The following is a 14,064-nucleotide window of genomic DNA, read 5'->3' as shown; positions in this document are numbered from 1 at the left end:
TTCTCTATAGAGAGAGAACACTGAATGTAATTGAGTTACAAAATTTTTAACAAATTTGAAAGATTTCTAATTAATTAATTAGCTATCTGACGTCACAAAACAGCACCACTACGACACAAAACAACACCACTAGTGCCTTTTATTAGCGAGTTGGTAATTGGAACTCAAAAAAATTCCCCCACTAAGTGAGGGTTTGGATACACGTTTGCATTTTCTGGCTTTTTTTTTTTTTCCCAGTGCGTGAATAGTAACATCACATGAGTTCACTATGTAGGAGACAAAATGCACTGTTCACGGGTCCCACGGTACTATTCACACATTAAAAAATTATTTTGCTACAGTGTTTTCAGTTTCAGTAAAAATAAGTTGTATCCAAACGAACCCTAAATGTATTACAAATTTTTAATTGATTAGCGGCAGCTAGTAGGATAAACTTATCGACTTCTGCCAAATCTGTATTTTTCAATCTTAAAAAATAATTAGTGCCTTAATACATATCTTTTTGTTTGAGTAGCACAAAGAATTTCACAATAGAAAAAGTTAACAAATTTGAAAGACTTCCAATTAATTGATTAGCTCTCTAACGTCACAAAACAACACCACTAGTGCCTTTTATTAGCTATTTGGTCATTGGAACTCAAAAAAATTCCCCCACCAAATGTTTTACAAATTTTTAATTGATTAGCAGCCAGTAGGATAAACTTATCGACTTCTGCCAAATCTGTATTTTTCAATCTTAAAAAATAATTAGTGCCTTAATACATATCTTTTTGTTTGAGTGGCACAAAGAATTTCATGATGAAAAGTTAACTATGATTACTGTTTTTGCAAAGAATTTCAGACGTACAATTCTGAAACAAATCATAGAGGTGATTTGGACCAAAGGGTCCATTTCATAGTAGCAGTGTACTCCAACCACGAGGCACCAGTCATGATCATAATTCTATTGAATATACAAACAAAATTGACATTTAAAAATGCCACATCAACATTTTAATTAAAAAATAAAAAAAAAATAAATTTAATTTAAATTGGAAAAAAAAAAAAGCGAAGAACTTTTTTTTTCTTTTCAGTTTTAAAGATTAAGAAAAAAAACTTGTAGTAACTTTCTCAATTTTTCTTAAATTTTCTTGCCAACCAAACACAACATCATCAATAAACACAAAACTCAAACACGGTGCCAAAGTCATGGGAATCTGGGATATCCTAAATTCAAGATGCCCCAATTAAAAGCCATTGACGAAACCAAAGACCCATTTACAAGTGGTGCTTGTTGAGATAATGTGCCGGATGTTTCAAACCACAATGAAGGGGTCGGCAATAATAGTGTGCAGTAAGTTGAAACAAAGCATAGTGGGTTCATTTGCCAAGTTGAGCAGATTTTCTATCAGCCACTCCATAGGGGGATGGAGAAACATGAAACCAACTACATATATACCTCAAAACTGATAAGCAAGAAAGAAGATTGAGTGTTTACGAGACTACGTCTCTAGATTCAATGAAGAGATGTCGTGGAGTGATGAAGCAGGTGAAAAGGTAGCATTAACCAACCAGGGGTGTACGTGTTGCTAAGAATTTTTACTTGGGGCCACATTATAATATCAGTTAAAAGTACAAGAGTACGTCTTATATATCGATAGATAAGGTGTGTTGTACAAGTAACTTACAACTATGGACCTAAGTATTCTAACAGCCCTCCAAACTCATATTGGTGAAATGATGTCAACTTGAGTATAGGAGTCAAAGCACGAAAGCGCCCTAGTGGAGGAGGCTTAGTGAACATGTCCGCAAGGTGATTTTGGGAAGAAACTTATTGCAACAATAAGGCAAAGTGTAGATAATGACAAATTAAATGGCAGTCAATTTTAATATGTTTGGTATACTCGTGAAAGACTCCATTGTGGGCAATCTGAATAGTATTCTAACAATATCAAACTAATATGTATATACACACACGCACTCGTATGATTGACCTAAAAATATTCCAAAGGTTGAGATTAAAGGTGTTTTTAATCTCAACCATTGAAAGTGGTATTGCACGTGCACGATATTGCTCCAAATCTCAATCCCTCTTAACTCCCTTTTTCTTTCTCTACAAACCGACCATTGATCTATTATTGATAGATCATTTGATTAACCATTGTTCTTTTTTTTCTTTTCTTTTTCCAAATAACCTATTTTGCTCAAACCAACCATTTTCCCACTTTTTCATATAAATTCCAGAATTTGTGATGTGATTTCCCATTTGAGACTCCCAAATATCTAGAGTCTAATTTCATAAATAAAAGTGTTTATTCATATTTTTTATTTGGGGTTACAAGAAATATTAATGATTTCTCATACAATCCAACACAATAGAAAATGTTTTCTAACTTTTTCTCTGGCTTGCAACCTAATACAAGAAAAAAAGTTCAAATAATATTTTCAATAAAACATGTAATTTTTTTTCCAAAAAATGTTTTCTGTCAAAACAAATGAAACATTAATTTTGAAAAGTTAAGGACAGTTGGCCAAGAGAAGTAACATCAACAAAAAGATTGATGAAGCACATAATCCATTCTATGTTTGAATGAAGCTCATTGAATGTGTCAAATGTCAATGAGTAGATTTTTTTTTTTTTTCTTCTGAATAATCATTAAGTTTATTACACAAAAGGAGAGGGGGATACATTAAGGCATGGGCCCGAGCCCAGCTCTAGTCAGAGCAGAGGGCAAAGCTGAGATCAGGACCAGCCCAAACCAGTTACAATTCAAGCCCCATCTCATAGTGTACTAGCTCATTCCAACTCCCAATGAACCAAAAAAAAATTTGTCTAAACACCTATTAAGTCTCTTTCAAAAACTACTCATCTCAAATTAACTTCTATTGCACATATGACATATGGTTTCTCTTAGAAAAGCTAGTGCTTAGCTTCAAAGGAGGGGCCCCGACTCAATAACCTATCTGAACCCAAAGGAAAAATATGGGTATAGATAGAGATATTTTTTACCTGTAAAAAAGGGTCAACCTATAGCCAACCTGTTGAAATGATGTCAAGTCGAAAAATATGGGTATATATAGAGATATTTTTGGCCCGTGAAAAAATGAGTTGACTCGAAGCTAATCCGTTGAAATTATGTGTAGGTTACCCCACGGGTCACACAAGTTTAACCCTATTTTTTTTTTCAAATGGAATTTATTTGCTGCTTTTTTGCTTGTTTTGGCTTTCTAACTCTTTGTAAACATGTTTCACACTTTCACTGCATATATTCTTTACTTCCTTTCTTTTCTTAGTTCTTTTCTTCTAATAGACACTGCAGATTTTTTTTCTTAACAAGGTTGATGCTTGAAGGCAATCTAATGAATTTTGGATGGTGTAAACTTAAGAATTTATGTTTATAAATTTTATTTTTTTAGCATTTTTATATTTGGAAAAAGAAAAACATAATATTATTATGTTTCATTTTTATTTTATATTATTATTGTTTGCATATGAAAAAAACAAAATTACGGGTTTGATCCAACCTAAAAAGATCACGTAAGGTTCATAAGTTTTACAACTCATCTCACACCCGGACCCAATCAATCTAACCCATTTAACAGGTCTAGGAAGAAGTACTTGAGGCGTGTACAAAGTTTCTAGTGCAGAGCTTGCCGACCTTTAACTTCCAAGCATCAACTACTAAGTTGTTCTCCTTAAGTCCTTACTTTTGGGTAAATTTAAGTAATTATTGGAGATGGGTAAACATTAGTTACAGTTTATTAGAAATGAAACAACACACAACATTAATTTTCAACAATATATAAGACTTTTTTTTTTTTTTTTGAGGAGCATATATAAGACTTAGTAAAACATGAAGTATTTATATGGGCAAATATAGTACAAGCTTACCTTACAAACACTAAAAGATAGTAGTAGATTTTTATTCTTTAGATAAGTAGGTATAAAACTCTGATAAGAGTTACAAACACAAGGTGGAAATCTAACTATCTAAGAACATAGGGAAGGAATGGATGGATATCTATCAAGATAACAAATAGTCTTCTCGTATAATTGGGGAGTCTAATATATTTGAGTAATGCTAGAACTGATTAACAACTGTACGAAGGCGGTGAGAAAAGTTGAGTTTTTTTTTTTATTGTAATCAATCACTTTTTTAGATGCAGTTACAAATAAATCAATTAAAAAAATATTTATTTATTTGTTTTTATTACTTTTCAGCACTCAGTAAATACCACCTTGTTGAAAGCATATCGACTCATGTTAACAAATGCTCTTATTGGCTAAAGAAGTTTTATGGTTTGTTTGTGGTGATTCATTATTGAAGTGAGAGTTACAAGACAGACCCACCTAATCGGCTTTGTTGATGGTATCCATTTTCAATAGAAGTGCCTACCGAACCAACTTCATGAACCCTCATATGAATGCAATTAAAAGCTATTAAATAAAACTAGCCTCTGAGCACGCGCTCACGCACGTGCTCAGAGGCTCTTCTATTTTTTGGATAAGGGTTAATTTAGAACATTTATTATAATTTGAAATTATTACATTTTTCAATCACAAAAAAAAAACCTAGGGGTGTGATGAGTGTCATGTGTGGAGAAATAATTTTCCAATCACAATAATTTTTCATCACAAAAAAATCTAGGAGTGTGATTGGAAAATTATTTCTCCACACATGACACTCATCACACCCCTAGGTTTTTTTTTTTGTGATTGAAAAATGTAATAATTTCAAATTATAATAAATGTTCTAAATTAACCCTTATCCAAAAAATAGCCCAAAAAATAGAAGAGCCTCTGAGCGCGTGCTCAGAGGCTAGTTTTTTGCTAATAAATTTTGTAAGGTTATATGTAATGAATAAATAAGAAAAGAGGAAAATTATCTTATGAGAGATTCTCATGAAACCTCTCTCCTACATTATGTGTGGGTTTCCTATACTATCATTACATGTCTCCCACAAACCCACCTAAAATGTTTTTCCTTTTGATATGTTTGTAGTCATTTTGTTTGGAAATTTTTTTTAAAGCTTCATAAAATTTATTTTTTACTAAAATTTTGATCCGCCTTATATTTTTCTTTTTCACAATCTCCCTACTAAAATATTTGGATAATCAAACCAATGTTAGCGTGCATGTTATTAAAGAGAAGGTTAAAATTTTTAAATTTGATAGTAAAGTAGTTTCTTAGGAGTAAAACATGGGAGAGTGGAATTCAAACAATTTGTTAGGAGTAAAATGTGGGAGAGGAATTCAAACATGTTAAGGTTTTTTTTTTTTTTTTTTTTTTTTTTTTGAATTTGAATTTGAATTTTGAAAAAAAAAAGGGTTGGCCAGAGTTTTTATTTTTTATTTTTTTACAAAACGTAGGATTTTTTTTTTTTTCAAAATAGAAACGTGGTAGATAATTTTTTTGATACAACGTGGCTTTTTTCATTAGGTTTTTTGTTTTCAATTTTTATCAATTTAAGATTTTAAACCATTTCTTATGATTTAGAGATAAAGATAAGTTTATTAAATTAAGGATATTTCATTAGGGTTTTTTTTTTTTTTTTAACTGAACGTGAGGTTTTTTCTAAGAATAAAATATTAGAAATTTTACTATTTAGTTGTGTTTTTTTTTTTTACTCAACGTGAGGTTTTTTTTAAGAATATAATATTAGAAACATGTGTTAGAATAAGTGGGTTAGTAGAAGTGTTCCTATTTTGTAGGTAATGTTTTGTCAAATTTATCTAAAATTTAGGACTCTTTAAATTGATAATTTTACATGTCTAACCCTACTATTTTACATGTCCATTCCAATGACTCCTCAATGCAATCCAAAAAGTTTGTGCATACGTGAACCTAAGAGAGATAAAAGAATTAGGGAACCAAGTATTTAAAAAAAAAAAAAAAAACTTTAATTAACAAACCAACGTTAGCGTGCATGTTATTAAAGAGAAGTTAAAATTTTTAAATTTGATAGTAAAGCAGTTTCTTAGGAGTAAAACATAGGAGAGTGGAATTCAAACAATTTGTTAGGAGTAAAATGTGGGAGTGGAATTCAAACGTGTTAAGGCTTATTTTTTATTTTTTTTTGAATTTGAAAAATAAAGAAGGGTCGGCTAGAGTTTTTTTTTTTTCAAAATAGAGACGTGGTAGATAATTTTTTTGATACAACGTGGCTTTTTTCATTAGGTTTTTTGTTTTCAATTTTTATCAATTTAAGATTTTAAACCATTTCTTATGATTTAGAGATAAAGATAAGTTTATTAAATTAAGGATATTTCATTAGGGTTTTTTTTTTTTTTTTAACTGAACGTGAGGTTTTTTCTAAGAATAAAATATTAGAAATTTTACTATTTAGTTGTGTTTTTTTTTTTTACTCAACGTGAGGTTTTTTTTAAGAATATAATATTAGAAACATGTGTTAGAATAAGTGGGTTAGTAGAAGTGTTCCTATTTTGTAGGTAATGTTTTGTCAAATTTATCTAAAATTTAGGACTCTTTAAATTGATAATTTTACATGTCTAACCCTACTATTTTACATGTCCATTCCAATGACTCCTCAATGCAATCCAAAAAGTTTGTGCATACGTGAACCTAAGAGAGATAAAAGAATTAGGGAACCAAGTATCATTTTTTTTTTTTTAAACTTTAATTAACAAACCAACGTTAGCATGCATGTTATTAAAGAGAAGTTAAAAATTTTTAAATTTGATAGTAAAGCAGTTTCTTAGGAGTAAAACATGGGAGAGTGGAATTCAAACAATTTGTTAGGAGTAAAATGTGGGAGTGGAATTCAAACGTGTTAAGGGTTTTTTTCTTTTTTTATTTTTTTTTTTGAATTTGAAAAAAAAAAGGGTCGGCCAGAGTTTTTTTTTTTTATTTTTATTTTTTACAAAATGTAGGATTTTTTTTTTTCAAAATAGAAACGTGGTAGATAATTTTTTTGATACAACGTGGCTTTTTTTGTTTTCAATCACCACCAACATTTCAAAATTAAATTTTTAAAAAAAAAGAAAAGAAAAAAAAAAGAGAGTTAACGTGATACATCTATATAAAAAAAATAAAAAAATAAAAAAATAAAAAAAAAGTAGAACTCAAGGTTGCTACATACCTAAATAAAAAAATTTAACGCCAAAAACATATACAATGATGGTAAAAAATATATATATATATATATGAAGAAGGAAAAAAAGAAGAAGTGAAGTGAGGAAGGAGAAGGAAATAGTAATTGATCATTTATATAAAACTATTTTTATTTCAATTCGAAATTTTTAAATAAAATGTAAACAAAGGCTATTAAAGGAGGTAAGGGAAGCCATACTGTTTAACTGTTTACGAATGATTTTGAATGCTTCTTTTGTAGCATATGGCAGCCCTGTCTTTGGATCACAATACCTACAATATGAAATGACAATTCATTAAGAAGTACAATGGTAGAGTATATGAAGGAACCATTTATTTCAAAATTACATTTAAAAAAAAGAAGAAGGAAAAAAAAAAAGAGTTAACGTGATACATATAAGAAAAAAAAAGTAGAACTCAAAGAAAGTCAATCATAAACAAAAGAAAAGAAAATAAAGAGGAACTTGCAAAAAATAGAACCTGAAAATTTGTTGAAACCTCTGACAATAAATGTCTTTAATCTGAAGAAAAAGAAAGGAGGATGTAGAGCTAAACTAAATGTCTGCAATCTGAAGAAAAATGAGAGAGAGAAAGTGAGATAGAAACTGCAAAGTGTACGTGAGTTTGTGGTTTTAAAATGTAGGAGTTTTAATTTACATATCTATCCCCGGTAGTTGAAAACTTATAAGTGGGTATGATGAGGGTATCTTAGGCATGAAAAATGTGGAATCCAAACAGGGGAAGCCCCTTAAATAGTAGTATAGAAGCACGGACAGTTAACTTCCCATATCACCATACACGTATTATATATTCTGATAACTTCCTAATGCTTGTGAGATAAGATACCGCACATGACTGGACAAATACTCCTAACAAGCATCTTAAAATATGTACATATGTGTGTAATCTTAGTGTAATAATCACTTTGTAGAGTGTGAGGGGTAAGAACTAGAGTTCAAGTCTTCAAGGATAAATTTCACACACATATACACTTAGATTAAGGTAAAGTAGAAATTTAATCTTGTATAATATATATATATATATATATGCACATAATAAGTCAAATCTTTTAAACAAAAATTTTCTTCTAAACTAATTTAAAGAAGTAAAACACTAAAAGTATTACAAATTTTATTGCATAAAATTTACAAACTAATGTGACAATTAAAGTGATTAGTGGGTCTTAACAACCTTATAAATAAATATTTAAATTGTCTCTTTATGATTGGTGACATGTCAGTATGTAAATTTAATGTAGTAAAAAGTTACTAACCTTATTACACATGCTTTACAAATGCAATAACGTTTTTTTTTTAGTAGTCCTATTTTGTAGCAAAAAAAATATTTCTATATTTTTATTTTATATATATATTTTTTTTTAAGAATCTAATTTATAAGTAGATAAAGAAATTTAAAAATCTACAAAAGAATAACCTTAATCCTTACCTTTACTCACATATAAAGATGTAGAAGCATTTTTGATCTAAAAATAAGAATTCTAAAGAAAAGAATTCTATTAAACAGTAGAGTAGACAATAGAAGTTGTGACTTTTTTTTTTTTTTGGTAATAAAGATAAGTTTAGAAATAGTTATTTTTAATGAAAGTAAATATTTATACCCTTGAATATTATTAAAAAGTATATTTAGATACATAAATAATAATAAAAATAAATTAAATAATAAAATAATTTTAATTTTTTATAAGTATGGGAACAGAATATATTCTCTTAGCTCTCATTTTCATTCCTCGGTTTTGAGACTGACAAGACTGAAGTTGTCTTTTCCCGGCCGCCTACATAGCACAATTCTTTAGAAAATCCCTACCACACATTACGTTGATGAACTTTTGAGGTGTAAACCATATTATCCATTATTTTCATATGAAAGAATTTCCTCACTTATTAGTGCATTTGTATTCGACTTTTCAAAAATTTAAATAGAGTGCTGTATACAAAATCACTCTTAAAAGCTCCTCCATTTGACTCTTCTTTTCAGGTCCTGTTTGGTAAAAGGTTCGGTTAAGTTTTATGAAAATACATATAGATAAAAAATATATAAAAATACGTATTGTTATGTCTAAATAACAATTTTCATTGTTAAAATGTCGTTACCAAACGGAAGCTAAATGTTTTGCAAAATACATAGTGTGATAGTTTATATAAAAAAAATTTTGTTACTTTTTTATTCATCTCTCTCTCTCATACACACACCATGGGAAGGTGTTGGCCATGAGATTTAGGTGGTGTCGAGTGTATCCGACCTTGATGGGCATCAAGGTTGCTTTTGTGGTGATTGATATGGTTGTGGGCAGCCGATTGGTTAGGGGTGTCACAATTATCCATCTAGGCATGGAGTATCTCAAGAACAATTTTTTTTTTTTTTTTGAGAAGGACAAGAACAAAATTAATGATGGCCAATGTCCCTATTTTTTTTTAACGGTTTCTCAATTGAGTAGCTTAATTTCGAGTCATCATAAAATAATTTACTATTGGCGGATGGGGGGAAAAATAAAAAGAATTACTTCTATTTTATATAACAAATAGATTAAATAGATTAAAAAAATGACTTCTTTTAATCTGTTCTTTTTTTTGGGGGGGGGGGGGGGGGGTGTGGGGGGCTTATCATATAAGATGTGAATGCTATTAAGGGTCTTTGGACCAGCATTAAGTTCTAGAGTCTAGACTCTAGTCCCAAACAAACATAACAGAGCTTTTTTTTTATATAATAATTGAGTTAGCAATTTTTTATTAGTTTTTACCTGAACTCACCACTAATATCACTGTTTTACCTACTCACTGTCGGTTCAATAAGTGAGCCAAATAGGTAACTGTCTAAGGCCTCCAATAAAAAAAGACTTTTAAATTTTTACCAATAAAGATATTCTTATACTAATAGAAGTATTAATTAAGCCCTAAATATTCACCAATAAATAAAAAGTAGTTGCTTTTTATTATTAAAAAAACAGTTAAAGAAAAATATTTTCATTGGATGGGTCAATCATTTAATATCTAACACATAAATGTTAAAAGAACTTATTAATCTTACACTAGTAAATAAATTGATACTCAAATTCTATTTAGAAATATCATTTTTCAATCATAATTTTTTAGTATTTGGTTACTTCATTCAATAAATAGTGTTTATTTTAATTGCATAGTCATTGAGTAATGCAATGGGTTCGTTTTAATTTTTATTTTAAAAAAAATAGATTTCAAATGGAAAAAAAAAAAAAGTTAAATAAATATTTTATTAATATTCAAAGTATAAGAATAGACTTCACTTAAAGTTATCACCTTATACCCCACAATACCTTGGGCCAGCCTTGCACCTACTGTTAACAATCAACCATGTTAGTCGATGCAAAACTTTTTTTGAAAATATCTATCACACGCACTCTATAAACACAATACACATTTCAATTTTATGAACTGAGTGAGTTCTAGTTAGTTCAACTGATAAAAATTTTAATTACGGTACGGTGATATGAACTTTATTTACACTTTGGTGTGATGATATAGATTTATCCCAGAATCTATAAGTTATAACTCTAAAAAAAAATATACATATAAACTAAAAACTTTTTTTTTTTTTTAAATAAACTAAAAACTTCACAAATGTACTATGTGTGGAACTGAACGCGTAAAACAAACCTTTTTTTTTTTTTTTTATGCGTAGACTTTCTCATTATTTTTTGCCCGGCAATTACGCAGTTTGTCTGCATTAATTCCACTGTCTATGATTGATTGATTAGTCGGTTACCTTTCCTCCACTCCTCCAACTCATTACATAACAAAACAAACTTCTCATTTACCATTTACACGCATTTCTCCTTTCCCAACTCCCCATCTCCACAACCAAAAAAAGAAAAAGAAAAGAAAAAAAAGCAAGCAAAGAAAGACCCAACACTTTTTATAGTCACGCACACACAATTTATACTGATAACATTTGAGAATCCATTGATTGATATTTTTATATTACAAATGGATGAGCATTCTTCAGGCGGTGAGGAGTACTTGTTGAAGATAGTTCTCATTGGTGACTCTGCTGTTGGCAAGTCCAACTTGCTGTCACGCTTCGCCAGAAACGAGTTTGATACTAACTCCAAGGCCACCATTGGCGTCGAGTTCCAGACCCAGGCTGTGGAAATCGATGGGAAGGAGGTGAAAGCCCAGATCTGGGACACTGCTGGGCAAGAGCGTTTCAGGGCTGTCACTTCTGCTTACTATAGAGGCGCTGTGGGTGCTCTCATTGTCTACGATATCACTCGTACCACCACTTTTGACAGTGTCAAAAGATGGCTCGATGAACTCACAAGTATGGTTTTTCTTTCTTGATTTGTGTAAATCTTTATTGGGTCTCTGCTTTTTTTTATCGAATTAAGATTTATAACGAGCTTGCTTTGCTGCTGATGATTCATTTTGGGTATTGAAAATGGGTGATTTGATATTGATGCCTTGCTTGTTACTTAAGTAAAACACTAAATCATAGGTTTCATATGAATGGCTGATTATAGATTGTGTAATGAAAGATTGACTTATCTGTTGGGTATGCACATGTCAGTACAAGTCTCACATGGAGAAAAAGTAAAGGAGTTGAGGAATTAACAAGAATAAGTGAGCCCAAATCCTTAAGTTTAAGCTTTTGAATTAACTAGTGTCCTTAAGTAGTTGGGAAATTCAATGCACCGAGTTAGGATTCTTGGGCACAAATAAATATGCTTGCTCCCGTGAATGTAGGCAGACTGCCGAACCATGTAAAGCTGTTTATTGGTCTCTATTTTCATGACTAACATTGCTTAGATCAGGAATCTTCAATGTGTTTCTCTGTTAAAACAAATCCTTGTAATTCTACTGGAAATGACTCTATAAGCAGCAAATTTTCATATTGGTATTCTTTTCCGGTGCAAGCTACATTGAATTAGAAACTTACAAGGTCCAATAGCAAAGATGAAAAACACTGGTGGTTAGCTTTTCCCCCTTATTTTATACTCCCCTTACATTAGTTTTCTTTGAGTCCATGCCTTCTACTACACCATGAAGAATGTTTTTCACCAGTAGTTTTATTAATGCTCATGAAAATGTTAGCACAGCTATCAAAAACACTATATTGGGCTTTTGTATACAAAACAAGCATCCTTGCAAAACTAATGGTTTTTCTGGCCAAATCTGTATTGGAACATGAACAAGGCAAGTGGAAAAAAGCTGGAAACAGATTAAAAACTAAAGTGACAAAACTTTTAGCTATTAGGTTGTAGCTGGAGCTTATGGATATTCATCATGCAAACATATTGAATGTCAAGACAATAAAGCTGTTAATCTAAAATTCCATTACTGCTGGATAGATTACTTAAGGTGTTGCATCTAGTTTTGTTACATTAGGTTGGTGTCTTGGTGACTGCATATATTTGTGGCCAGTTATCCTTTACTGTGTTGAAAATCTTGTTTCAGGAGCATTCCTATTTCTAATTGGCGAATTTGAGGGTTATGAGCCAACTTTTCTCCTTAGTAAAGTGTGATGATCTTACTCTTGGATATGTTAATCACTTTAAACTGCATATCCCTTGGTTTTTTGTTTAACTCTCTGTTAAATCTTGCTTCATTGAGGCATATAAATTTTCAACTAGAATTTAGGCCTAACATACTATCTTAGTTGAAGGAAGGCCACAACAAATTTAGCACAGGATTTATAGATTTTACTTCAAATGAAACTCTGTATTGTTTCAATTGTTTCCCTTCTAGAATTTGTGCCATGCCACCTCTCTCTCTCTCTCTCTCTCTATGATGCCATTCTTTTGCAATCTTTTATGTTTATCATATGTTTTTTTCTTCCATTTGTGGCCCTTGATTTGTAATATGAAGATAGTTTCTTGTATGTTCAACTCCAAGGTGAATTAAGTGAACTTTTAATTGGATTAATGCAGCTCATTGTGATACCACAATGGCAAGAATGTTGGTTGGGAACAAGTGTGATTTGGAGAATATTAGAGCTGTAAGTGTAGAGGACGGCAAAAGCCTAGCAGAAGCAGAAGGACTGTTCTTTATGGAGACATCTGCACTTGATTCTACTAATGTTGAAGCTGCATTTGAGGTCGTCATCCGGGAGATTTACAACAATATCAGCAGAAAAGTCATTAATTCTGATTCTTATAAGGCTGAGTTATCTGGGAATCGAGTAAGCCTGGTTAATGGAGATTCATCAAAGCAAAGTCAGATGTTCTCTTGTTGTGCTAAATGATTTTTGTTCCTTCAGTTTTACACTACAAATTTATACGGTGTTTCATTGTGTTCTTTTCCCTTTCTTTCTGTTAGATAATTACTTGCCCAATTCAGTCTCTCGAGTAAGTTTATTTTATTGGTTCTGGTGCTTTCATGAAATGAATCTGTATCAGATAAGATTGTACTTGAAACTTTAGTTTCTTTTCTTGTTTTCTATTATGGGGTCAAAAGTATAAGCACAAGGATTTGCAATAGTGGTCTTTAGATATGCTCGCATATGCACTAGACAGCCTAGACGCATAATGAATGTTTCTGTATCTAGTACTCTGGGAATTCCTACTTTTCAGACTATAATTCATTGATAAGCTTCTCTAATGATTTTCCTGTGGTATACTATGTTGTGACTTTTGTGACTTCTAAGTATGGTTTGATTTAAATTACAGGTGTCCCTATTTGATTGGATATGTTACAATAAAAAATTCACATGTCAAAATATGAAATTTGGTGTTACCACTTTGATCCTGTTTGTTTAATAGTTCATACACAACCCACCCACTCCCGTTTTTTTTGTTGAACTTAACAAATGAAAGGAAGAAACATCAATCTAGCTGAAGTACTAATATTTCGTGCGGAATTTAGAGCATATAGCCAGAAGGGAATAGAGCTGCTATTTCTGTTGCTAAATTCCACTCCTGTGAAAATAGATTTTCTCTGCTGTAGATTCAAATTTTGGATGAGAAATTAGTTGTATATCTTTT

The 14,064-nt window shown here is 30.8% G+C and overlaps 1 protein-coding gene across 1 annotated transcript; it reads left to right on the top strand.

The window, feature by feature from the left end:
• Positions 1-10,792: 10,792 nt before the first annotated feature.
• On the top strand, positions 10,793-13,697 carry LOC115960506 (ras-related protein RABA5b-like). Its single transcript, XM_031079436.1, has 2 exons — positions 10,793-11,405; positions 13,012-13,697. Exons 1-2 carry the CDS (start codon positions 11,072-11,074, stop codon positions 13,323-13,325), a joined length of 648 nt encoding a protein of 215 aa, XP_030935296.1. The 5' UTR covers positions 10,793-11,071; the 3' UTR covers positions 13,326-13,697.
• The last annotated feature ends 367 nt before the right edge of the window (positions 13,698-14,064 follow it).

The sequence above is a fragment of the Quercus lobata genome, chromosome 9 (assembly GCF_001633185.2).
Source record: "Quercus lobata isolate SW786 chromosome 9, ValleyOak3.0 Primary Assembly, whole genome shotgun sequence".
Lineage (NCBI taxonomy): Eukaryota > Viridiplantae > Streptophyta > Magnoliopsida > Fagales > Fagaceae > Quercus > Quercus lobata.
Note: the sequence above shows the minus strand (reverse complement) of the source record. Positions and strands in the feature narration are given on the sequence as shown.